The sequence below is a fragment of the Mytilus trossulus genome, chromosome 1 (genome assembly GCF_036588685.1).
Source record: "Mytilus trossulus isolate FHL-02 chromosome 1, PNRI_Mtr1.1.1.hap1, whole genome shotgun sequence".
NCBI lineage: Eukaryota > Metazoa > Mollusca > Bivalvia > Mytilida > Mytilidae > Mytilus > Mytilus trossulus.
Genome location: NC_086373.1, coordinates 15,690,651 through 15,718,335, shown reverse-complemented (window position 1 = coordinate 15,718,335; position 27,685 = coordinate 15,690,651). Strand labels below are relative to the sequence as shown.

The 27,685-nt window shown below is 32.6% G+C and overlaps 2 protein-coding genes across 19 annotated transcripts in view; one reads left to right on the top strand and one right to left on the bottom strand.

Moving 5' to 3' along the window:
* The window catches only part of LOC134716418 (ankyrin repeat domain-containing protein 26-like), a 69,298-nt gene extending 68,217 nt beyond the window's left edge, over nucleotides 1–1,081 (bottom strand). For all 18 annotated transcript variants that reach the window (XM_063579417.1, XM_063579430.1, XM_063579493.1 and 15 more), the window contains exon 1: nucleotides 775–1,081. In XM_063579417.1, coding sequence (XP_063435487.1) covers nucleotides 775–1,013 — 239 coding nt within the window. In that variant the 5' untranslated portion in view covers nucleotides 1,014–1,081. The remainder of the gene's footprint in view (nucleotides 1–774) is intronic.
* A 5,039-nt stretch (nucleotides 1,082–6,120) lies between these two features.
* LOC134716404 (urocanate hydratase-like) lies at nucleotides 6,121–27,584 on the top strand. Its single transcript, XM_063579393.1, has 20 exons — nucleotides 6,121–6,321; nucleotides 7,411–7,541; nucleotides 9,623–9,776; nucleotides 10,421–10,549; nucleotides 12,954–13,015; nucleotides 13,220–13,286; nucleotides 13,521–13,577; nucleotides 14,009–14,095; nucleotides 14,599–14,750; nucleotides 15,024–15,132; nucleotides 16,259–16,329; nucleotides 16,841–16,938; nucleotides 17,644–17,752; nucleotides 20,385–20,473; nucleotides 21,158–21,327; nucleotides 21,688–21,787; nucleotides 22,608–22,689; nucleotides 25,232–25,280; nucleotides 26,508–26,558; nucleotides 27,261–27,584. Exons 1-20 carry the CDS (start codon nucleotides 6,199–6,201, stop codon nucleotides 27,399–27,401), a joined length of 2,031 nt encoding a protein of 676 aa, XP_063435463.1. The 5' UTR covers nucleotides 6,121–6,198; the 3' UTR covers nucleotides 27,402–27,584.
* Nucleotides 27,585–27,685: the final 101 nt, after the last annotated feature.

The window sequence follows — 27,685 nt, the reverse complement described above, 5'->3', positions numbered from 1 at the left end:
CCTTCCGAAGAGATAAAAAAGAATAAAATTGATAAGTTCAAGAATTAATTAATAACTGCAATCCCGTGATTTACCATATTTGGTCAATTTCCATTAAAAAAATTACATCATCAGATTATTTTTGTTTTATTTAAGTCAAATTATTATCAGATTGAAATATTTTTTGCTCTGCATCCTTGGAAGTGTGTTTGGTACAATCTCAGCTATATTTCGTAGTATAAAATCTTTCCTTTATTTCAAATAAGCTATTTTTGGAAGACATGCGTGAAATCACCAGACATTGGAGGAACTCTCAGAACAGGGGTTTTCCTAATTTTGGACACACATTACACAAAATCTAAAGGATGAAACCATTCAAACAGAAGATTTTATGAAATAAAAGTATGTTATGAATGTGTTCACACAAAATTATCCAATTATTGGTTTTATCAGTTGAATGAAGTGAAGTCATAAGTCTTAGGTGCGCGGATACATCGGACTGCACCGTACATTGTACACAATAACAGGTATATGGGTTGCCTTCAACTATTTGTTTTACAATTCTTAATTACTGATGTAAGAAGATAATATGTTGATTAATAATAAAAAAAAAACAATATGAGAATGAAATAAATATCAATAGATCACCGAGTGACATTTAACGCGAAAACATCGTGTCTTGTCATGTTTTGTTTTGATTCTGCATGGATGGCTGACCAACAATGTTTGGAATGGGGACGTCTCGCACACTGACAGCTGATCACAATATGCATTATATAACAATGGTGCAATTACCTGTTTTCCTTATCTAAACCGTTCACGTCCTTCTTAACTAAGGACTTTACTTTTACTAAATCGTCATTCCAAACAGCTTTGTGAAGCTTTGGCAAGTCCTTTTCTCTCACTTCATAACCAACATAAAATCCTCCAGCAGCTCCAATTGCCCCAAGATTTGACAGATTTGGAGATGGTGGCGGTGTTGGTCTTCCAGGTTCACCTTTTTTCTTTCCAAGTTTCCCGAAAAACTTCTTCATATTTGGTTTCTAATAACGCTTTCAGTTGCCAGTTCGAACATCCATGCTGAATTTGACCTCGATTTGAATGAATGAATACAAGGGAGATAAACGATTTCCCCGCGGTTTGTATGAAGTTAAGAAATAGTTTTAAATAAAAAAAAAGTCACGAAACAGTGAAAACGACGGAACAGCGGAATATAAAAATTAGGAATGGCTGAATGAAGTGTTATTAGATGTCCATTGCATAAAAAATGTTTAAGAAATAAAAGAAAAAAATATTAAAAAAATTCTAAAGTTTTCACTGCACGAGTAAGGCTAGAAAAGTTTTTGTTCTGTTTCAGTTTCATCAGAGACATAGTAAACATGTGTTACATGTCTGTGATTTCGAGATTCAAAACAGTTGAAGCTATGTTGTAAATTGTTTTGACTTATTAAATATGACAAGCAAACTGGCTGTGACGGGAAAACGCGAAGACGCAAACTTAATATACCTGGTTCCAAGGATTTGTAGTCTAACTATACCGTGACATCCTTGATGGTTATAACCGATCATCATGACAAATCACCGTAACTTTAAAAAAAAAAACAATTTAAAGTCAGATAATCTATCGCTATTATATTCCATATGTCTCAGATTAGACCAAAACTAAAATATGCTGGTTTATATGTTCAATATTTAGGACCCCGGCTTACTCATGATTATGCAGTCGAACCTACAACAAACATTGATATGGTTCAAAGCAGAACTGTTTGTAACATGGTATACATCCCAAAATCAAGAATGTATACGATATCAAGGAATTGTATATTCAAATACATAATTCCTTGCAGGAATGGATTATAACACGTTCAGCTGGCCAACATCACAAGAAAAGAGACTATACGCTAGACTAGACATGCTTTACAAAATAGTGCAGCAATCCTATGTTTTGTTCTCATACCATTTACAGTAAAAGCCAAACAGTAGCCACACATTTATATGTATACATTTTTTTTTAGCACAAATGATACATATAAATTACCATTTATTACCCTTATACTATAATCCAATGAAACTAACTATCAACACTAACTATCTCGGTTACTGCCCACACTACAGTTGACACAACTAGAGATCTGTTCAGTCCCCAATCTGTTCTTTACACCACCAAGTAAATCTTCATACATTAATGTAGATAGTTTATTTTGATTACAAGATAAAACTCTAGCCACTTCGTATTAAGTTGTCCTCTTTTTGAAGTATGTGTATTCTTTGACAGGCGAAAACGGCACGATATATTCGGATCTCAGTCATGTTGGATGTTAGAATACGCCAAGCATATTAATGATTTTTTTTTATGGCCGGGTAAAATGTCGTTCCGGCTAAATGAAAATTAAGCAGGAAGATTTCGCTCCTTAAACTTTTATTTCAGCAAGACCGAAAAACAAACTCCAAACTTCAAATTCAAATTCAAATTCTTTATTAACTTTGAGCCTTACGGCTCATCAGTATAATCAATTACATGTACAATGTATACATATGGCATATTACAAACAATATAAACAATACGCATAATAAACAATAGATGACGTCAGAAGTTTCATCAATACAAACTATCTTTTATTACAATAAACTGTTTCTAAATTTAAAAGAGAAATGTATATACTTTCCCAAGTTACAAAGCTGTTTTGTGTTTTCACCAGATAATAATTCTATTAATTTAAAAGTTGATGGCCTAGACCAGTAATATTTTTTTATATATTTTTTTCGCAAATCAGTATATCTTCTACATTGAAGAATAAAATGAAATTCATCCTCTATTACCCCTAAATCACAAAAAATACAATTTCTTTCATTTCTATTAGTACCAACATAACGTCCAGTTTCAATACAAAGATTATGTGAAGACAAACGAATTCTTGTTATACATTTACGAAAAAGTACAGGAATGCATTTCTGTAAATAAAATTGCAAAACTACATTTGTTACAACATACTTATATAATCTACACTTTGAAGAAGAATCTAATAAAAATTGTAACTCTTGGTTAGCTTGATCAAACAAACGCTGTCTTATCAAAGGCAAATATGAGCTGTCTACATTTAACAACCACTGATTATCCCACAAATTATTCATACCAAGACTATATATCAATCTTTTTACATATGTTGCCCAATTCATACATTTTGAACAATTTAACACAAGTTCTTTATAACAAGACCTTAATATACAATTGTCACTATTTAAAATTTTGAACCAAAACTTAAGCATTCTATAATTACGCTCATACTGCAGTGGAAATCTACCTAATTCATAATAGACCATCACATTTGAGGTCGTTCTTTTGACCCCCAATAACATTTTGCAGTAGTCCAAATGGACCTTTTCTATCATAGGAGATTTGTGTACTCCCCATATTTCACACCCATACATTAATATGCTACTAACATAAGTATCAAAAAGACTAAGCATTGTAAATACATTTAAACATAATGATGATGTAGTTATTTTCATACTGAACATAGCTTTTCTACCTTGTTCTGCACAATGTTTCTGTGTATTAAGAAATTTACAATTATATCTTATTAATACTCCTAAATAACAAAATTGTTCCACAATATCCATTGTAACTAAAACTAAATGTAAAGAAACTTACAAACAATAACAATATACATGTATATATAAGCACAACCAATTAAAGGATTAAACAGATTAATAGATGACAAATTAAAAATAACAATAGACTAAAAGAGTAATAAGTGTCCGAAAATTATAAGTGTTTGTAAATTATAGTCCAATTAAATTGTCACAGAGAATAAATAATTAAATGAATAGAGTAAATGCATAAACTCTTTTTCATCTTGTAACAGTATTAAAACATTTGTCTTTTCTACTCTTTACACAACTATTCCATATTCCAAACTAAAAGACAAATTACAAGAATTGGTATTGCTTTGCTTCATAAAAAAAGAATGGCCAACGTAGATACATGTATCTTGTCTTAGGAAGGAATAAATCCTACTTTGTAAAAAATCACTCTGATTCAAACAAAAAATTCTCTGAAAGTGATATTATCAAGATGCTTGATTTCTTGATTGACAACATATTTGTTACGTTCGGAGGACGTGTTTTTCAACAGACCGTCGGCATTCAAATGGGAACAAACTGTGCCCCTCTACTTGACGACTTGTTTCTTTATTATTATGAGGATGACTTCATGCAGGAACTTCTTAGGAAGAAAGACAAGAAGTTAGCAATATCATTTAACCCTCCTTTCCGCTATATAGATGATGTTCTTTCACTAAATAATTCAAAATTTGGTGGCTATGTGGAACGCATCTATCCCATCGAACTAGAGATAAAGGATACTACAGATACAGTTGAGTCGGCCTCATACCTTGGCTTACATCTAGAAATTGACAATGATGGTCAGTTGAAAACAAAACTTTACCACAAAAGAGATGATTTCAGCTTTCCAATTGTGAACTTTCCATTTCTAAGTAGCAACATTCCAGCAGCACCTGCATACAGGATATACATAGATCTCCCAATTAACACGATGTTCCCGTGCTTGCATTTCCTATCATGATTTTCTTGATAGAGGGTTGCTGCTCACAAGGAAGGTAAACCAAGAGTTCTGAATGGTGAAGTTGAAATCATCCCTTCGTAAATTTTACGGACGCCATCACGAATTAGTTGACCGTTATATGGAATAACCGTTTCACAAATGATATCGGATATGTTCCTCACGTCGTAACTACAATCCCCTTCCCTTTCATGAATGTGACCTACCGAATTAGACTATTTACCGTATTTGTTATCAGATAAGCAACACAACGAGTGCCACATGTGGAGCCGGATCTGCTTACCCTTCCGGAGCACATGATATCACCCCTAGTTTTTGCTGGGGATCGTGTGTTTATTCTTTCGTTTTCTATGTTGTGTCATGTGTATACTATTGTTTGTCTGTTTGTCTTTTTCATTTTTAGCCATGGCGTTGTCAGTTTATTTTAGATTTATGAGTTTAACTGTCCCTTTGGTATCTTTCATCCACCTTTTAATACTTTAATACGACAAAGTCTAGAATTAAAAAAATAAATTTCACACTGCACAATCCAAATAGTGCGGTCAGGACAGTCTGATCAAAACCACCCACTAAATATGTATTCATTCTTTACAAGCATGTGGATAGATTGACCGGGGCCGGTTTAATTCAGGCTGGTTAAAGGAAATAGTAAAATAACAAAAATACTGAACTCCTAGGAAAATTCTAAACGGAAATTCCATAGGCAAATGACAAAATCTTCAATAGAGCGAATGGATAACAACTGTTATGTTCCTAACTTGTTACACTAGACATTTCTTATGTAGAAAACTGTGTATTAATCATGATTATATAGCTAGCTAAACCTCTCACTGGTAAGACAGTGGCATAAAATTCCATTACATTAATAACGATGTGTGGACAAAAAAAAATCATACTTTTTTTAAAATAAACTACAGAATCTGTGCTTGTTTTTTTAACCAGTGACTGAAGTGTATCAAACGATGAATTACAACAATTTAATTCTAGTCATACTTTGTTTGTAATACCAAGTCATTGAGTTCCCTGAGTTATTCGATGTTCTGTTTGTAAAAGGTTGTCTTTTTTTTAGCGACACTGATGCATCTTTTGTAGACAAAACGCGCGTCTGGCGCAATTAAAAATTATCAATCCTTGTATCTATGATAAGTTTATTTTATACATTAGAATTGTGAGGGACTAGTTTCAATTCTAATGGACTGTATCTACAAGAAAAATATTACAAATTAAATAACTTTCTACACCATGCACATTAATATTTAACAGTCTTAATATATACGCAATTTCTGTTTATCATGCGACATAATTTTGTTATACAATTCTTATAACAGAACATGTCTTGTCTTTATATGGAATCATTTTTCGATTACCATGAAATAATCATGCCCAAATGGCTATTCTCTCTCCTTCTTAAAATAGATGCGCATTTATTTTCTATTTACTCTTTCTTTAAGTTTCAATTATATATATTGTACATTTACATTAATTGAATAACAAGGTATTTATTTCCTGTGAAGCAACACCAACTGGACGAACTTAATCTTAGATATTATGCTTTATCGTATCAATGATAGTACACTGTATTTATAAGTTATGTTCAGTCACTTAAGTTGTAAATATTTATCTCCGTTTAGATTATAATGTCTTCACTGAAAGAAGTATGTGATGGTATCCCAGACCCTCTCCCAACGAGGCGTCAAAGGGACGAGACAGTCCCACACGCACCGGTCAGGACACCTGATCTTACACCTTCCGAACAGAGGGTGAGTTCGAACACTTTAATTATTAAGATATAAACACGTTGTCAGTTCTTCGATCCTGCTAGTTTTGTTTACTTCAAGTCAAAAGTTCAAGTGTAGGTAAGAAGATAAGATTCCAGTACACTCTTGTTAACGATATTCCTAAAAGTTTTTGTCAAGGAATCTTTATAAATCGCTCGGATAAAAATAGAATAAACAGGAGTGACACAATGCCATTTAATAGATGTATCTAATAACATAAACGGTACCATTTTTATCTGCACCAGATGCGCATTTCGGAGGGATTATGTCTATTCAGTGATGCATGAGGCCAAATAGTTTGAAAATCTAAAGCTTATTAAAAGGACGAAGCGTTATAAACAAAAAAAAAAAGACAAAAAAGTAAAGCCGGACAAGGAATCAGAGTTTTTTTTAAGGAGGGAAAACATTCCTTTGTATTCCAAGACAATTCCGAATACCATTAAATATGAAAGATTTTGCGAACATGTCATTGAAAAGCTGTGGGTGGTCAGGTATGAAATGAAGTAAAGTCGTTACATATACTGACGAATAAACAGGCATGTTAACTATTACGACCTCTTCATTTGAAGGAAGTGTAATATTTTTACATGTTGTATCTAAAGTAGTATATAAGATATGTTGAGTAAGGAATTTATCGTAATCGAATACGATCTACTCTAACCAGTCAGCGACATGGTGAATTAACTGTCTAGTCGGAAAGAAACAACCGCTGACCCTTCAAAAGCATCGGAATTTCACAGTGGTTTTCGATAGAGTTCGTAATTGTTAATCTTAGGTTTCTTAACATGTAATGTTTCGGGGACGTTCGAATCTGTTAGACTATCTTAATATTACCAAACAAAATAGGAGTCAACTTAAGGTTGCCAGATAGTTTCAAAATTATATTCAAGAAAACGAGCTGTCAGAGTTAAATATTTACATGACGATGTTAAATATTTACATGACTGATAATCAGGTTGACCGAATGTTCTATATTAGATCCAGGTTTGTTAAAGGTACTCTTTTGTTCATACTTAAAATTACTCAACAATAGGTAAAACCATAAGATTTAATTTTTCATTGTCTTTCTAGCTAGCACTACAGAATGCACTACGATACTTTGCACCAGACCAGCATGAATTACTAGCGCATGAGTTTGCAGATGAGTTACGCAATTATGGCCATATATACATGTACAGGCTTCTACCTACGTTTGATATGAGGTAGAGTATTCCAATCTCAAAGCTGAGAAATGATTTTGATTTCATCACTGGCCCCAATTTATTATTTTTTTTTGGGGGGGGGGGGGGATTAGCATGCATGTCATAAATATTGTCCGCTGGATGCCCGATCATGCATGTATTTTATTAATTGCAATCTGTCATCTTCAATTTCAGCGCCATGCCATTTAGTGAGTCTTATGTATACTAAACGCGCGTGTAATGTATTCCATCTATATACGCCTGGGAATTCTGATGAATTTTTACTACCACTGGGTCTATGCCACTGTTGATGGACAATAATATCAAATGTACCAACTGTCAAGTTGTGGGAACTCCTGCATTTACATGACGTATCATTGATACAGTAATTTTCTGTAAAGTTCTTGTTAGTTGAGCGTTTATATCAACCAAAGCACATAGGTATTCCTACCCTCAAGGCATATGTATGGTTATTGTGATTAAGCACAAGATTTTGGAATTTTTTGTTTTCATTGATCTTCAAATTTAAAATTACTTTGGATTTTGAATTATTTGTATTCCCGTGTAAGGCAAACTTCTGAGTCTTTTGTAGACGAAAAAATACAACAAAAATATCTGACGCTTAGGTAAATTCAAAATGGAGAAATCCAGCAAACTGACAAAATCAAAAGTAATATTTTATAACACAACGAGTCGAATGGAAAACAATTGTCATAATCCTGACCTGGTACAGGCACATTTAGAAGAAGATGAAGGGGGACAACTGTTATAAGACTGTTGATGAGTGTTACAATCACAGGGTCGATGTCACTGTTGATTGACGTTTCGAGCTCGAAAGTATCACCTGTTCAGTTGTAGATCCTCCTATATTGACATGTACTATTCATGATGGGGTCATTTCTAATGCTTAGCTACTAGCGAAGCAGTTGTTATCAATGTTCAGGTGCTGTGCAGTCTGACATACCATTGATACAATCATTATCTGTATATTTTCCGTTACGTATGCGTAATATCTTTATAAACACTACAGTTTTCCTACACCCAATACCTGCATATATGGCCTGAGCCTGCTTTGGCACAATGATTTGAACTTTTGATTTCTAATGCGTAATTGCTTTGTCCGACCAACTGTTTTAATTCCAGTGCCAGGTCCAGTGGCGAGTCATATCTAGACGAAACTTGCGTACTTGTATTATATTAATACATGTATCATAAGCCTGGCATTTTATGAGTTTTTGATTCGATGCCACTGTTGAAGGACGTTTTGATCCCGACAGTATAGCCAGCCCAGCTTTGTGTGTTCCTGTAATTACAAGAGATATCATTGATACGATCATTTAGTGCAATTTTATTGTTACCGAAGCATTGGTATCATTCGAAACACATTGGTTTTCCTTTCCCAAAAAGAATAAATGGCCTTAGCCAGATTTAGCGCAACATTTTGAAACTTTTGATTTTGAAATTCTTTCCAACTTTGTAATTGATTTGACCTTACAACTGTTTGGATTTCATTTGAAATTTATTTATCTAGGGCATGCTATGCCTTAAATATTTTCCAGATGCAAAGGTTTGTCAGTACTCAGAGTAAATTTTGAGGTGAAAACACAGCCATTTTAGCCAAAAGGTCCACACGCACATTAACGTGCTAATGTCAACTTCTCATATCAAAAATAGAATGCAGATGGGTTTTGATAATTTAGGTGCTTCAGATTTGCTTGAAACGATTTAAATCAAATTTACCGAATGTTTTTGTCGGTCTATATGTATGAGTCCACTGGATGTTAAACGATTTAGACAAACTTTATTGTATTTTTGTAACATCTTACTGGGACCAAACTTTGATTTCTTTTATTTCTATATGTCTATTCATAAACAAATTTAAAATTTGATTTGAATACTAGTATTACAGACTGTATAATAGTAAGTATAGACCTGTACCAAATAAATAAGGGTTTTGCTGTTTGAATAAGTGCAATGAAAAACGAATATGCAAATTAGCTACTAGTATATAATCAACACTCAAATCAAGATAAGTTGATAATCAAATCATAGTTTCCAGTCGTCACTACAACATTTCAACTTATGGGGGTTGTTTATTGCAGAGCTTATCCACTTGACGAGATACCTGGCAGAAACAGACAGGCCGCAGCAATCATCCATATGATACTTAATAACTTAGACCCTCGTGTGGCACAATTCCCCCAAGAATTGGTTACATATGGTGGAAACGGACAGGCGTTCTCGAACTGGGCCCAGGTATTACTTGAAAAAAGAATATGAGTTTTAACTAGTTTTTAATACGCGCACGAAGACAACCACTCATTACGGGTCAAATCAATTACAGTGCGATTGGTGTGTGCAATTCGCTACATGCAGATAAAGAAGAAGTAAGAGAACTTGGAGCATTGCCACTTGGCGAGCAATAACCAATACTCAATAAGCACTTATGAATATATTATCATTTTCGGTGTTCATGATTGGAAAATGGCGACATTTCCACCAAAAACTAATAGACAAATACATGTGTACAAATAGCCACAGAAAAGTCCAAACAAAACGAATGCAAAAAAGGGGGAACAATAAAATCAAAGAAAAAAAAAAGATTTTCAGCAATTACAGGTTGTCAGTCTGCTTGTAGTTCATAGAAAAATGCAAGGATAACCGAAACTACATGAACAAGATAGAAGAAAATCGTACTTTTAAGTTTTGTCTTCCCGTTATAGGCATACACCTAAGCATATTGCTGGAAAGTCAATGTTGTGATTAAACTCTTCATCGGTACCAGAATTAAAATTTTGTATGCCAAGTAGTGTGTTTTATACCTGTTTTGTGAAGCCTTTATGTTTTTTTAAATTTCATGTGATTGTACACATCTCAAAATGACGATATGTTTGATTCAGTTTTGGATCACCCTCTCCTACCTATCAGAGATGTCAGAAGAACAAACGTTAGTGATGTACTCTGGTCACCCAATGGGACTATTTCCAAGTAACCCAGCAGCTCCCAGACTCGTTATAACTAACGGTATGGTAGGTACATCTAATTTCTTTTGATGTTTATTTTGTGCCATGTGACTTTGTCTTTCAAAAGCACCATTATCGTTGCACCTTAATGTTATGTTTGTATTAACCTTGTACACACTGGTCACAGTATGGACTATATATCAAAGTAGCACTGAAAATGTTTTATACCAACAGCTCTATCAGTGTTCTTCATTATTGTGTTATGTTGGACTATATTCAAGCAGTACAGCTTTTGAGATAACCAATGGCCGTTAACCTGTTTTTACAATTGGGTTTTTAACCTAGCTATAAAACCAATTTACCTGACGTTTCTCTATAGAAAATACTTATGACAGTCGTTATCCGTTCTTTCCGTTCGGTTGGTAAAATTTGTCTAGTTTTATGGCTTTCTTCTTTTGTCGGTTTCATATACGCCAAATCACAGCTGCATATGATCTATCTGTAAAACCCGATTTAACAGCCCATTTTATTGTACGATTGCAGTTGGTTTTCACTTGCTCTGTTGATTGATAAGGTTTTCTTACTCTGTTGATTGATAATGTTTTCTTGTTCTGTTGATTGATAATGTTTTCTTGCTCTGTTGGATTGATAATGTTTTCTTGCTCTGTTGATTGATAATGTTTTCTTGCTCTGTTGGATTGATAATGTTTTCTTGCTCTGTTGATTGATGATGTTTTCTTGCTCTGTTGATTGATAATGTTTTCTTGCTCTGTTGATTGATAATGTTTTCTTGCTCTGTTGATTGATAATGTTTTCTTGCTCTGTTGGATTGATAATGTTTTCTTGCTCTGTTGATTGATGATGTTTTCTTGCTCTGTTGATTGATAATGTTTTCTTGCTCTGTTGATTGATAATGTTTTCTTGCTCTGTTGATTGATAATGTTTTCTTGCTCTGTTGACTGATAATGTTTTCTCTTGCTCTGTTGAATTGATACTTGCTCAGTTGGATTGATAATGTTTTCTTGCTCTGTTGGATTGATAATGTTTTCTTGCTCTGTTGATTGATAATGTGTTCTTGCTCTGTTGATTGATAATGTTTTCTTGCTCTGTTGGATTGATAATGTTTTCTTGCTCTGTTGATTGATAATGTTTTCTTGCTCTGTTGATTAATAATGTTTTCTTGCTCTGTTGATTGATAATGTTTTCTTGCTCTGTTGATTGATAATGTTTTCTTGCTCTGTTGATTGATAATGTTTTCTTGCTCTGTTGGATTGATACTTGCTCTATTGGATTGATAATGTTTTCTTGCTCTGTTGGATTGATAATGTTTTCTTGCTCTGTTGGATTGATAATGTTTTCTTGCTCTGTTGGATTGATAATGTTTTCTTGCTCTGTTGATTGATAATGTTTTCTTGCTCTGTTGATTGATAATGTTTTCTTGCTCTGTTGGATTGATAATGTTTTCTTGCTCTGTTGATTGATAATGTTTTCTTGCTCTATTGATTGATAATGTTTTCTAGTTCTGTTGATTGATAATGTTTTCTTGCTCTGTTGATTGATAATGTTTTCTTGCTCTGTTGATTGATAATGTTTTCTTGCTCTGTTGATTGATAATGTTTTCTTGCTCTGTTGATTGATAATGTTTTCTTGCTCTGTTGATTGATAATGTTTTCTAGCTCTGTTGATTGATAATGTTTTCTAGCTCTGTTGATTGATAATGTTTTCTTGCTCTGTTGATTGATAATGTTTTCTTGCTCTGTTGATTGATAATGTTTTCTTGCTCTGTTGATTGATAATGTTTTCTTGCTCTGTTGATTGATAATGTTTTCTTGCTCTGTTGATTTTGTCAGTTTATATGAACTTCGTCTTTTTAATCTTAGTTGGCAGTTTTTATAAAATAGTTCGTTTCTATGTAATGTATGTTGGCGTTCGTTTTTGTTGAACTCTAGTGTTACTGTTGTTTCTTTGTTTTTTCTCTCAAATTTGTGTTTTCCTCAGTTTTAGTTAGTAACCCGAATTTGTTTTGTCGCAATCGATTTATTACTTTTATACACCTGTATACTACTGTTGCCTTTATTGGAGTTTTTTTGTTAAACTTGTTTTTAATTTAATCCAACTGGTGACCGTGCATACTCTGAGATTCTGGAAACAAATAAATTAAAAACTAAAACAACATACCAAAACATACTACAATGGTCATTGGTATAACACAAATACAATACTCAAACATTTTCTACTGTTCTCTCAATGGAACACAAAACTCCAGCTTTAAAAAAAAGTTTATGAGCAATCATGAATTGTCTTTTAGCGGCCAATACTAGCGCATGATGTGAATTATGAATTAATATTTAGTTAAAAGTAAGAATCGTCTTAAATTCTTTGTGAATACATTCTCGTTTTGGTTTAAAACAAAAGTATCACTACTTCGTCCTATTACTAAGAATAAACAGACTTTTTTTTTACGTTATAGGTAATACCAAACTACTCATCAAGAGAAATGTACGAGAAAATGTTTGCACTAGGAAACACAATGTGAGTTTACTTTTTTTGAACTGATTTATTTCTAACTTATGTCTTTTTTTAGTACATTATATTGGAATAATAAGACCCCTACATGAACATGGGCTATAAATGAGAGCTATACATGATTGAAATTCTAAATAAAGCGAGTAATCATTGTACGAACACTTACTTTAAAGTGTAGAGTAATTTTAACTATTTAATTTTTAATATCAGGTATGGTCAAATGACAGCTGGTAGTTTCTGCTATATAGGACCACAAGGGATAGTTCATGGCACAACGGTAAGCTAAAATATACTGAAGTTGTGATTATAAGTTTTCCTTTGACCATGTATATACCGATTGCCAACGCCGTTTTCATAAAGAACAACATAGAAATGATATTCCAGACTGCTTATTGTCGAACAGATGGCGAATTTTTTTTTATCAATAAACACATAAGATAGAAACTTCCTAGATCTGCATTGAGTGTCACGATTTGTTTATGATTAACAACCATTTTTTTTATTCATATAGTTGACAGTTTTGAATGCAGCTAGGCGACATCTGGGTACCACGGATATGAGGGGAAAGGTAAACCATAATTTGTTTAATTACAAATTTAAAAAGACAATTTTGTCATATTCTAAGCGTAATACTAATTTGCATTGATCAAAATCGACCTTTTGACTACTCTTTCGTTTCATTTTATAACTTGCTATTTTCACACAATCATGTTTGTGAAATGCTTGATGGTTCACCAAAACGTTATTATCATAATTATGATAATATACTGCATATGAAGTAATACTCAACAATTATGAAAATACAAAATTAGAAGATATAAAAGTTAAATCATTGAACCATATGCGCATTTCGAGAATATTTGTCTTCATGGGTATTCGAAATAAAGTATATTTAAAAGCAGTGCAGAATGCATATCAGCATTTCCTGATACTAATTACCTTATATTGTAATGATAATTTAAAGAAGCGTTTAAGGTGTATGCGTAAATTCTATTTTAGGTGTTCGTTACATCTGGATTAGGTGGTATGAGTGGGGCACAACCTAAGGCAGCAACAATTTGTGGATGTATAAGTGTAACAGCTGAGGTAAACCCTTGAATGAAAAACTGAGCTGCTCTGGTTCTTCTTCTACTTTGCTTTTGATCTTTTGTTTATTGTCAGTTGTTATTGAAACGAAAAATTCACTCAAAAACGGGAAAATAAATAATCATCTTGAAGTTGAAGGGAATTAATTAAGGACCCAAATTTCATAAACTTTTCCACAAATACAGCTAACAGGATAATCTATTTCCAGGGATAGAAACCCTTATTATTTCAAAGAAAATATTAAAAGTTTTGTTAATAGTTTGTTAATCATGACCATATTAATGATAATTCGTATACACATAGACTTCGGAGTTGGTGCTACCCAACAGCAGTGGTATTGACCTAGTGTTAAAATAACCTCACAAAAAAGTACTAGGATTGAAATTTTATACGATAGACTCGACAAGAAACAACTGTGAAATATCACAATTGTTAGAATAATAATAACACAAATAAAAAAAGAAGAAGATAACGATTTCTAAATCTTGCTTTTTATCACTCAGGTAAGTAAAGAAGCTTTAGAGAAACGCCACAACCAAGGATGGGTTGCAACCATTGCAAACAACTTGGACGAATGTATTAGCAAAATACGAAACGCAAGACGACAGAAAGAAGCTTTCAGCATTGGGTATCATGGGAATATTGTAGACTTATGGTTAGTATGTTAACATGTTGATTTTGTGAATAACTCTATTTGGTATTTTACTAGTATTGTCATCTAAAATAAGATACACAACAAGTTAATGGTATATACGGCTTGGAAAATCGAAACAGCAGATATATTTATAATATATATTCTAAAAAATCGGGACTACATTCTCAGGACATGTTCGACAACATTTTTTTTTTATCAAAACAGTAAGTTTTAATGCGTTTTTTTTTTTAACCAAGACAAGATATTACCATATTTATTTCTTTAAACTGACAGGGAAAGATTCGTAGAAGAATATGAGAATACAGGCGATCTATTAGTAGAGCTTGGTTCAGATCAAACATCGTGTCACAATCCATATCTGGGAGGATACTATCCTGTGCAGGTATTTTACTAATGTTGAACTGTGAAAATTCCTCAGTAATAATACCCCCAAACTATCAGTAGTCTGTGGACAGTAAGTTTATAAAAGATGGCTGAGAAAATGCATCACTCTTTTGAGATATTAAGATAAGTCGTGGCACGGTACTTGTTAATCCCAAATTCATGTATTTGGTTTAGATGTTATATTTGTTATTCTCGTGGGATTTTGTCTGATGTTTGGTCCGTTTCTGTGTGTGTTGCGTTTCGGTGTTGTGTCGTTGTTCTCCTCTTATATTTAATGCGTTTTCCTCGGTTTTAGTCTATTACCCCGATTTTGTTTTTGTCCATGGGTTTATGAGTTTTGAACAGCGGTATACTGCTGTTGCCTTTATTGAGCATGCTCACCTAAAGCTTGATGCCAGACCGGTAGTCCCTGGGAAAATTGAAAACGAAAATTTTATATTTTAGGCCATTATGTGTAAGAATAACAGGAGCGTTCTGAGTGATAAATGTGAAAATGCTCTGCATGGTATAGTATACTTACATCAAACTTGCGAATTGCCAAGAAGTTTTAATAGGTAGAACTTTCCTGAGAAATAGGCAACGAACTTTTATGGGACGAAAACTCGATCGGGAAGACGGACGGACAGTAAAGACGGACAGACGACAATAAGTTTATGAAACTTTCTTTTTTGGAGCGGGACTATTAATATGAAGTTGAAATTCATACAAAACAAGAACAACAGTGGAGTTAAATGATCGGGATTTCAATAACTAAAGTTGAAGTGATATCAGCTATGGAGGCAAAGTATTTTTTTTTTAAAATCCGTATGAGGAACTAGAATTATTTCTAATTAAAGGAAAGTAATACAACAAATCAAGTAATAATTTAACATAGATGACAGAGAAAATGTTTGATCTATTATGGTATTTACGCATCTCCAAGTCACCACCCACACCAGTTTGATTATATTCAGTTGTTTATCCAGCAAAAAGGTCACCCCTAAATAGGTGCATTCGCTATATGTGTAAACAACAACAATTTAAAAATATACTTGACCAGTACCCGATTTTGCTAATAGTATAGGTTCACCATGTAAACCATGAATGGTTTTTACCTCCTTTCACTATCATATCTCATATTTCAGCTAACGTATGATGAGTCGAGGATTATGATGCATGAAGATCCAATTAGGTTCAAGAATCTAGTACAGGAAAGGCAAGTTAAAAAATATAAGAGAAAACTACAATATAAACAAAAAAAACCTACTATTTTCGTGTACCATTCTTATAAAAGAAATCCAAACTGTATCTAGCGATCAAAGTCCAAATGAAAGCCTTATTAAAGAAAAGTGAATAAGATATATAAGAACGAGGAATACTTTTGGAATATATATAAATTATTGCATATATTGTTAAACATAAAATATATTATTTTTCCAAAAGAAGAAAAAACCTCATCAACGATACCATGTTTATAATTTTATACGCCTTACGTGCGTTTCGTTTACAAAAGAATCACCAGTATTACACTTGAATCAGAATAATTATAATGCCAGCTATAGTAAGAAGTTGAAACGCCCAAATTGCACAATGACATTGATGTCATACATATATTTAGGAAAAAAGATTCAAATTAATCTTTTCTGAACAGACGTTCATCATTGTTCATTAGCATTTTAAAACTTTTTAACAATAAACTGGAATCATTGTTTTATTTTGTTTTTAAGCCTAAGAAGACATGTCACAGCAATCAATAAGCTGTCTGACCTTGGACTATATTTTTGGGACTATGGAAATGCTTTTCTTTTGGAAGCTTCAAGAGCAGGTAAATACTATAGTTTTTTTAAGACTCCTTTAATACCAATGAAAATATACATCTGAAGCTCAGGTGGTCGTGTGGTCTAGCGGGACGGCTACAGTGCAGGCAGGCGATTTGGTGTCACGATATATCAGTAGCATGGATTCGAATCCCGGCGAGGGAAGAATAAAAAAAATGCGAAAGCAAATTTACAGATCTTACATTGTTGGGTTGATGTTTAGACGAGTTATATATATATATATATATATATTAAATAAAGTGTGTTTTTTTCATATTGAAAACATTGGTGACCCGGTGGTTTCTAAAATCTATTTTACATCCAAATTCATCATCAGGTCATTTCTGCTTGCATTTAAACGTCGATGATTTCCAGAAAGAGCAATTTTAACTTAAACTGTCAACTGTTTGATCTCAGTCTTTTAAAGGAAATCGATGCGTTTACACTAAGACAGTAGGAATAAATTAGTGGTGAGTCTGAAAAGACAGACAACACATTCTCCATAGAAAACTGAAATTGTAACAAACAAATGCCATGACAAAATCGAAGGGTAAACTCAAGTACTCCGTAAGGAGTACCAGGAAAAGAATGAAGGATCGTGACTACGACAACAGAACAAATTATTGATCATCTTTGACACTAAATTCTGAGATGAACCAAACAAAGTGATTTATTTAAATAAGTCTACATTATGTCCATCACTTTATTTTTAGGGGCTGACGTAGGAAAAGATGAAAGTGCCACTGGAACTTTGTTCCGCTATCCATCATATGTACAGGACATTATGGGAGATATATTTTCTCTGGGATTCGGTCCATTTAGGTATTGTTCGTTTCCGAAATACAGTTATATGTTTCCCAGACCAATAAAATAACTATTTTCATATTGACCCTGAAGTCTTTATATTTGTCCAGACGTACATTTTTTTTCATTTCAGTAAATGTTATAAAAACTCAAAGCGAACTGATAATAAATGATAAAATTTAAAAAATGTTGATTCACGAAAAAAAAGGTATCATGATTTCTCTACATTTAACATGTTTAACGACTTTAACGATGAGTGCTAAATACATTCTTTGGAAAATGATTTTTGTAGTCTTTATCAGTAAAGGCGATTGTAGTATATACCGGTGTTCTAAAGTCATATACCGATAAACAAAAACTATAAGAGAAAAACAAAGAAACAACAGGAACATTTGTTTTACATTTTTGTTAGTATTTAGATCCTATCGTGTAGTTTTGAAACGTCATAACCCACTTTCTGTTGTAAATCAGACAACGATAATCTATAGTGGGTCGTTAAAGTTTTGGTTGAACACTTACATTTCACATTTCTAAAACATTTATTGGAATCTTTCAATTGATGTGCAATATTTTGGATAAAGTTTAAAAGGATTATCATTATGATTTTCTTTTCAAACTTGTGTAATTTGGTTTGATAATATTTTCATTTATCTTTTAAAAAACAAATTGTAAGAATTCTGCGTAGCCCAGTGTTTCGACTACTTTTGCTGTTAATCGCAGGCTCAACAAAAATGCGGATAGAAAGTAATGAAAATGTTCCTCTCGATACTATCTTTTGATTGAAAGAAGCTTCTGTCCAAATTGTTAAAAATCCAGGATAGTTTATGAATCTTATAAATGTTTTAAAACTTTTAACTGCAGACTGTTTGTAATGTTAACTGGAAGAAACCCTTAGCCTATTTATCAGTAAGAGACAGAAAAAAAATTTCAAAATTTCAAAAAAAAATTCTTCTAGATACTAGCTTTTAATCATAAACAAGCTTCTGTCCAAGTATGGTACAAGTCCAGGATAGTTCAAGAAAGTTATTAGAATTTTAAAAAACTTTAACCACAGAGTGGATGTTATGTTTCCAGGCAGAAAAACTAAGTCCATTTATAGTAAAAAAAATTGTAAGGGTTCCGCGGAACCCAGTGTCTCGCCTACTTTTGCTGTAAATCGCAGGCTCAACAAAAGTGAGGAAAAAAATCAATAAAAATATTCCTCTTGATACTAACTTATGATTGCAAGAAGCTTCTGTTCAAGTTTGGTAAAAATCTAGGATAGTTAATGAATCTAATAAATGTTTTGAAAACTTTGACTGCAGACTGCATGTTATGTTAACTGGAAGAAAATCTAAGTCCATTTAAAAGTAAAATACAGAAAAAAAAGAGTTATTTTTTTACAAAATTTTCATCTAAATACTATCTTATGATCATAAACAAGCTTCTGTCCAAGTTTGGTACAAACCAAGGATAGTTTAAGAAAGTTATTAAAATTCTAAAAAACTTTAACCACAGAGTGAATGTAGTGTTTCCCCGCAGAAAAACTAAGTCCATTTATAAGTAAAATACGGAAAAATGGAATTTTATTTTTACAAAATTTACTTCTGGATACTATCTTATGATCATAAATAAGCTTCTGTCCAAGTTTGGTACAAACCCAAGATAGTTTAAGAAAGGAATTAAAATTTTAAAAATTTTAACCACAGAGTGAATGTAATGTTTCCCCGCAGAAAAACTAAGTCCTTAAAAGTAAAATACGGAAAAAATGAAATTTTATTTTTACAAAATTTACTTCTGGATACTATCTTATGATCATAAATAAGCTTCTGTCAAAGTTTGGAAGAAATCCAGTATAGTTTATAAGAAAGTTATTAAAATTTAAAAAACTTTAACCACAGAGTGAATATTTGTTGACGCCGCCGACGACACCGACGACGACGGAATGTAGGATCGCTTAGTCTCGCTTTTTCGACTAAAGTCGAAGGCTCGACAAAAAGGGGAAACAAATATATTTTTTACTAAATTTACTTCTGGATACTATCTTATGATCATAAAAATAGCTTCGGTATAAGTTTGGTACAAATCCAGGACAGTTTAAGAAAGGTATTAAAATTTTAAGAACTTTAAACACAAAGTGAATGTAATGTTTCCTGCTAGAAGTTCATTATAAGTTAAGTACGGAAAATAGAAATTTACTTCTGGAAACTGTTTTCGTGGTCTTAAACAAGTCCTGTCCAAGTTTGGTAGAAATCTAGGATAGTTTAAGAAAATTTTAAATTTAAAAAACTATAACCACAGAGCGAATAGTTGTGGCCGCCGCATACGCCGACGACGACAGACTGTAGGATTGTTATGTCTCGTTTTTTCGACAAAAATAGTATCAATGACATTTTCATACACTTTTTTTTCTCAGAAATAAGTTCTATTTGTAAATCTTTATAGGACTTATAGCTTTTGGAGTGACAATCATAAACAATTTATCAAATCAAAGAAAAACAAAACGATTTATTGTGACGGCACAAAATTAAAAAAAGAAGGGGTAAATATATATATGTCTAAATCCTTCAAGTTTGGAAATAATTTTGAATTTATAATGTGAACCAAATCAAATGTTGCTTGATACTTTATGCTGAGCATGGTACTTTGTTAATTTATGTTCTATATACAGATGGGTGTGTACATCAGGATGTCCAAGTGACTTGGACACAACAGATGAAATTTCAGCCAATGTTTTGGAGGATATTATAAATGAAGGAGGTAAACATTTATAATTAATTCAAACGAGGGTCACTGTTTTTTTTTAATCAACGGTTTGTCGACCAATTATTAAAAACCAAAAGGTTTTATTGGTCTGAAAATTGATATGATTAATATTTTTCCTGATTGAATCAAAGTTAAAGAAGATAATAAAAAGCAAAATCACAAAAATACTGAGCTTAGAGGAAAATCAATTCGGAAAGTCCATAATCATAAAATTGAAAACGGAAATGGGGAATGTGTCAAAGCGACAACAATCCGACCATAGAGCAGACAACAGCTGATTGCATGCATTAAAATCAATCTTGATTTCAATCAGAAAAGAAATAATGGTAGTGAATAGAAATTAGAACTGTTCTAATGACTGACAGAACATAAACTCATCTTAGATACCAGGATTAAAAGTGTGTTCGCCAGAAGCGCGTTTCGTCTTCTTAAGACACATCAGTGATTGAATCAAAATTTAAAAAAGGCCAAATAAAGTATCAAGCTGAAAAGCATTATATGCGTAATATTATGAGGCAACTATTAAAAAAAATCTATTTTTGAGTTCATTGTTCTAAAAAACATTTATAACGTGTATGTGAAAGAAGGGGTATACCAATTTTAACTATGTAGTCTTATAAGATTCTGTAGACATTTTTCTTCCTATATTACTATAATATATGTATAATTATATTTCAGTTCCAGAAACTATTAAACAACAGTACAATGATAACATAAGATGGATACGTGAAGCCAAAACTAATAAATTAGTTGTTGGATCCCAAGCACGAATATTGTACTCAGATCAAGTGGGCAGAACAAAAATAGCCATGGCTTTCAACAATGCTGTCAAAGACGGTAAACTAAAGGTGAGAAGTATTTAATTTTGAGCGTGGTAAAATTTGAAGAATAACAGAAGAGGCTTACCGATGTCGATGCACTCGGTCTCGCTCCGTTTGGAGTTCGTCCGATTTCTACATATTTTCTCTTAGTTTTGTAATTGAAACTAATTTGTTAGTGTTGAATTTCAATCTGTAAAAACCAAATCAATGATAAAGTACATTTGTGTCTTATCTAACGTTCATGTAGAAGTTAATTATTTTCAATTTCTTAATTTTTATTCAATTGCATAGTTTTGCATCTATGTTTGCATAGAGTGAGGTTTGAACATTTGGTTTTAAGCACGATCTCTATATTTTCACAATCATTTTATGTTGCACTACTTTCAGGGTCCGGTTGTTATTAGCAGAGATCACCATGATGTCAGTGGCACAGATAGTCCATTCAGAGAAACTTCCAATATATATGATGGTTCAGCATTTTGTGCAGGTTAAATTCAGATCTACTGTAAATTCAGAAATTATTGAGTTTCCTTATTATTGCGATTTTGTCATTTTAGACTAAAATGCGATTTAAATCTCTGCAATATTGAGAAAAATCATTTTTTATTCGTGTAAAATATTTCAAAATGCGAGTTTAAATTATTGCGATTGTATCGCGTTTTTCGTAATAATAAAAACATCGCAATAATTTCTGAATTTACAGTATTCACCTTTTTTCTACGTTTGATGCTTTAAAATTAAAAACCAATGACACTGCTGCTTCTTGACATCTTCGCTATCCAAGGAATACGATCCGTAACCATTGGCTAGCGAAGATGACTTCTTGAATGAAAGTCGATAACATAGTTCCTGATCCTGTTGTCTAACATATATATTGAAGAATCATATTTTATAAATGCAATCATTTTGTTTATTTTTGGAAATCTTTTTAAATTACAGAACGAATCTCCTTTATGCATAGCTCTGATTCTTTATTCTTTTTTTTTAGTTTAAAATTAAAAGGACACTCGATCATCATTTATAGACATTTATTTTCAAGAAACAGACAAATCGATACTTGTTTAAAAAACTTGAATAAGTCAGGAATATGACCGTTGTTATCCATTCGTTTAATGTGTTTGAGCTTTTGATTTTGCCATTTGATTAAGGATTTCCGTTTTGAATTTTCCTCGGAGTTCGGTATTTTTGTTTTTCCTCTTCTTCTCCCCTCCCTAAACTGAAGAGGGCCATCCGTGATGTAACCATTACATCTCAATTCACTCATAGTAACAAAGCACTTTGGAGAAAATTATTTTTTTATTCTACAGATATGGCGGTCCAGAATGTAATAGGTGATGCATGCAGAGGAGCCACATGGGTGGCAATACATAATGGTGGTGGCTGTGGATGGTAATATCTTTATCAAATAGTATTAAGATCTGTGAAATATCTTAAAACATAATGAAACAAATTTTAACAATATTGATATATTGATTAAAAAATCAAAATAAATAAAAATCAGTGCAAATACATATTGCAAGAAAATGATTCATCTTAAAATGAAATATGAATGCCTTTTCGACAGCACAAAAAATATAGAAATCACCACAAAAATGTGTGTGTTTTGGCCCCTTTTTGGCTCTCAGTTTTAAACTGTTGGCACCATAACCCCCAAAATGAATCCAAACCTTCGACTTGTTGTATTAAACATTGTGGAACAATTTCAGAACAATTGAAATACTTAAACACAAGTGACTATTTTGGAACTAGAAAAATGTGTGTTTTTGGGCCCCTTTTTACCTAAACGGTTAGGACCAACCTCCGCAAAATCAATCCCAACCTTCCTTTGGTAATTTCAAAGAGATCAATTTATGTAAACTAAAGTAGTTGTCCGGAAATCAATGTGTCTTCGGACGACGCAGACGACGACGACAGCCGTCCTGCTATATATATAGAGAGCGAGATGATGTCCCCTTACTTAAAAATTTAATGTTAAACGCATTTATCCCACTGAACTTAGAATAAAGAATACAACAGTTACATTTATGTCGTCTCATTTACATCTTGAAATTGACAACAAGGGTCGATTGAGAACAAAACTATCCGACAAAAGAGATGATTTCAGCTACCCATTAGTGAACTTTCCATTTATATGTATCAACATCACAACAGTGCCTGCATATGGAATACATCTCCAAGTTGATAAAATATTAAAGGATTGCATTTTCTATCACAAATTCCTTGATACAGGGATTTTGCACAAAAACGCTGGTGAGTCTTGTGTGGCCAAGGCGCGTTTTTGGCGTATTAAATTTTAAACTTGATGCTTTTTGTTATCTATTTAGCATGTGTTTCTTTGTCTAATACGTTCTCCTATTTATTTGTATTGTAGTCCTGTAATATTATGTTGTCATTTCAATGTTATATTTAACATGTCCACTAAAGTGCGAGGTTTGGCATGCCACAAAACCAGGTTCAATCCACCATTTTTTCCTTTAAAATGTCCTGTACCAAGTCAGGAATATGGCCAATTTTATATTATTGTTCGTTACTGTGTGTGTTACATTTTAACGCTGTTTCTGTGTGTGTTACATTTTAACGCTGCGTCGTTTGTTTTCTTTAATTTTTGAGTGTAAATTCACATTGCGATAAGACGTGTCACGGTACTTGTCTATCCCAAATTCATATATTTGGTTTTGATGTTATATTTGTTATTCTCGTGGGATTTTGTCTGATGCTTGGTCCGTTTCTGTGTGTGTTACATTTTAGTGTTGTGTTGTTGTTCTCCTCTTATATTTAATGCGTTTCCCTCGGTTTTAGTTTGTTACGGACGTTACCCCAATTTAGTTTTTTTGTCCATGGATTTATGAGTTTGAACAGCGGTATACTACTATTGCCTTTATTTAAGTAACGAGTTCCAAGTGATAAATTTGGTTGACCGTTATAGAATATCTGTTTTATAGTTAATGACAGATATGTTCCAATGTTGTAACAACTTCAATATCTAGTCTTCGAAGGTAGTACCGAATTAGTCTTATCACTGGATTTGTAGTTATATGAGCAATGACTCGGGTATCACATATGGAACATGATCCGCCTCTCCTGCCCTCTGACGTATCAAATTATAAGCCTGGTACCTTCGGTAACTATTTTCTTCCGGAGAACCTGATATCACCCCCGGTTATTTTGAGGGCCCTCATGGGGTTTTTGATTATGTGATTACTTGGTCGTTTTTTTAATGATTATTTGATTATTAAGCCAAATATTTCATGATTATTTGATTACCTAGGACTGTATTTTTAGTTTATGATTATTTGATTACTAAAGATAAGCAAATATTTGATGATTATGTGATTATATTGGCAAAAAAATGGTGAGTATGTGATTACTAGGAACCCCCCATGAGGGGCCTCATTTTTGTGGGGTTCGTGTTGATGTCTTTAGTTTTCTATGTTGTGTTACTCATGCATTGATTACCTTAATTAGTAGCTGCGAAAACGTAGCTCTATTGTCCTTTTGATTTTTTTTTTGCCATAGAAAATGGTCCGCAAATATCAAAAATCATCAAAAGGACCTTAAGAGCTACGTTTTCGCAGCTACTTAATTAGCTGTATTTGGCAACACTTTTAGGAATTTTGGATCTCAATGCTCTTCAACTTCGTACTTTATTTGGCTTTTTTCTTTTTAACTTTTTGGGATTCGAGCGTCACTGATGAGTCTTTTGTAGACGAAACGCGTGTCTGGCGTATATATAAAATTTAGTCCTGGCAGCTATGATGAGTTTATTTATTAACTATGTGTGTTTAATGTGTTTTCCGTTTTTTTTTAATGGATTATCAATTTGTTTTCGACATGAGTTTTCATTTCCCTTTTTTACAGTTTGAACTTAAACCAGTGTTGATATGTCCTCAGTAATACATTCAAGTTTGATTCTTAACATTATTATTTTCAGGGGTGAAGTTATAAATGGAGGATTCGGTTTGGTGCTTGATGGATCTCAGGTATATCATTGACACACTCAACGTATATTTCATTAAACAAACAATAGTATTTTGCATTTACATTGTAAAAGAGGGACGAAAGATATGAGGGACAGTCAAACTCAGTCATAAATAGATAATAAAATGATAACACCATGTACAATTCATGGAGTAAGACATACAGAGACATTATGATCACAAACTGCAGTCCCACTAACTCCAAATAATATAATTTCGATATAAAGAGTGTGTACTAGTTTCATTTGTAAATGTTTTGCAGAAAAAAAGTTAGTTTCAATAAAGATTCAAATTAAAATGGATTATCTGCTTTTTACTGCTGGTCATCTCCTGTTAAAACCATGTATGTTCAGGATTGATAACTACTTGACAAATTTACAATTGTAGTACAATTCAACACCAATTCCAAGAAGATTTTTTGAAAATCTTAAATATTTTTTCCCCATTGATTTAGGGGTACAATGTAGTTTAATGATACAGATTGCTGAAGACAAATTACTAAGGGACGGAATGGACAATCAAATACACTTACATACTTAACTATGATCTTTAGTTGCTTACATGGAGGTCTTTTTGACAGGTAGATAGTTATATCATTGGCAATCATGTTCGATTTCCTTATTGTTATATACAGAACAATCATTGTACAGCTACAAGGATTTTAGTTCTGCTTAACAATTAATCTTTCTCAGAGAATGTTTGAAAAATGAAAATTCACCAAATCTTAAATCTTTTTAAGGCACTGGTTAATCATATTTCTCACAAATTGGTACTTATTACTGGGTTTGTACTAACATGAGTAGCACGACGGATGCCACATGTGGAGCAGGATCTGCCTTCTTTTCGGAGCACCTGAGATTACCCGCAGTTTTTGATTGGGTTTATGTTGCTCAGTCTTTAGTTTTCTATGTTGTGTTTTATGTACTATTGTTTCTTTTTCTTTTTAAGCCATTGCATTGTCAGACAATTTTCAATATGAGTTTAAATGTCTTACTGGTATCTTTTGCCTCGCTTTTGAATACGTAAAAACTTGAGACTTTCATTACTTTGACATTGCACTGGCTGTAAATAATACAATCCAGCAGTTAAAGTATGAACCTTTTGATTTACCAGTTAGATAATTATTTAAACCAACTTATCAGTTTGGTTGGATTTAACAAACTGCAACACTTAAAGAGTGAAATCACAGATAAATATCATTAATATGACTGAATATTATATCTTTTTCAGAATGCTGGTGACAGAGCACAACAAATGTTGGCCTGGGATGTATCTAATGGGGTAATGCATTTCATTTCCCAAGCATTTTATTACTATAATATATTGTTACATATTTATATTCATAATTTTAGTTTGACCAACTCCTAATATTTGAAACTTGCTTGGACAACATATGACATAGTTTGGATCTGAAAGAAAAACTAAGTCCATTTATAAGTTAAATACAGATACACAGGTACAACATTTTAACAAAATTTCCTACAAGCATTTGATCATTTTAAAAACTATAATCACAAAGTGAATGTTATGTTTCTTGGCAGAAATACTAAGTCCATTTTTATGTAAAATACGGAAAAAATAGATTTAAAAAAAGCTTCTGTCCAGGTTTGATAGAAATTCAGGCTAGTGTTAGAAAGTTATTGTAATTTCAAAAACTTCAACCACAGAGTGAATATTTTAGAATGCCGCCACCGCCAGAATGTAGGATCACTATGTCTCACTTTTTCAACAAAAGTCGGAGGCGACAATAAATTCTCCTAAATCTTTTTAAGATATAAGAATGCAAACTTTTATTTTATTCTATATAGTGTTGAATTCACAATAAAGCATTATGTAAGAAGTCAGTAAGCCATAGACAAATGTAAATGACATAGGATCCAAAAGAAACATTTATTACAATAAAAATTGGAAGCAAATTATCATATCCAACAAAACAGAAAACATTAATTATATAGCCATATTTAATGAAACTGACCATTGCAGGTTGCTAGAAGATGCTGGTCTGGTAACAATAATGCAGAAGAGACAATCTGTAGAACTATGGACCAAAACAAATCACTGAAAGTTACATTACCTAATCATGTTCAAGACTTGGATCTCTTAGACAGGGCATTACAAGAGTAAATGGGTCAATCAGACAGAGCTCTACAGGAATAAAGTCAACTAAATAGATACAGCTAGGGACAGATTTTCACACTGATGGAATCAATTCGACTTTTACCAAATACATTTTATTCAGTTGATTTATAGAAAATGCATATAACATTGACTGGATGCAAGATGGCAATGGGTGATGGCTTTTATATAAATGAATATAAAAAAACTTGTACATATTTGATTTAATAAATACATGAAGTTTAGACTGTTTTGTTGGTATCTGTACATGCATTTTGGTACATAATATTTAT

Bases quoted from the DNA above. Each gene is read 5' to 3' on its own strand.
- LOC134716404 (XM_063579393.1), top strand. From the start codon at position 6,199: ATGTCTTCACTGAAAGAAGTATGTGATGGTATCCCAGACCCTCTCCCA. The intron at 7,542-9,622 runs GTAGAGTATTCC...TGTTTATTGCAG, and splicing joins CTACCTACGTTTGATATGAG to AGCTTATCCACTTGACGAGA. The intron at 13,578-14,008 runs GTAAACCATAAT...ATTCTATTTTAG, and splicing joins CCACGGATATGAGGGGAAAG to GTGTTCGTTACATCTGGATT.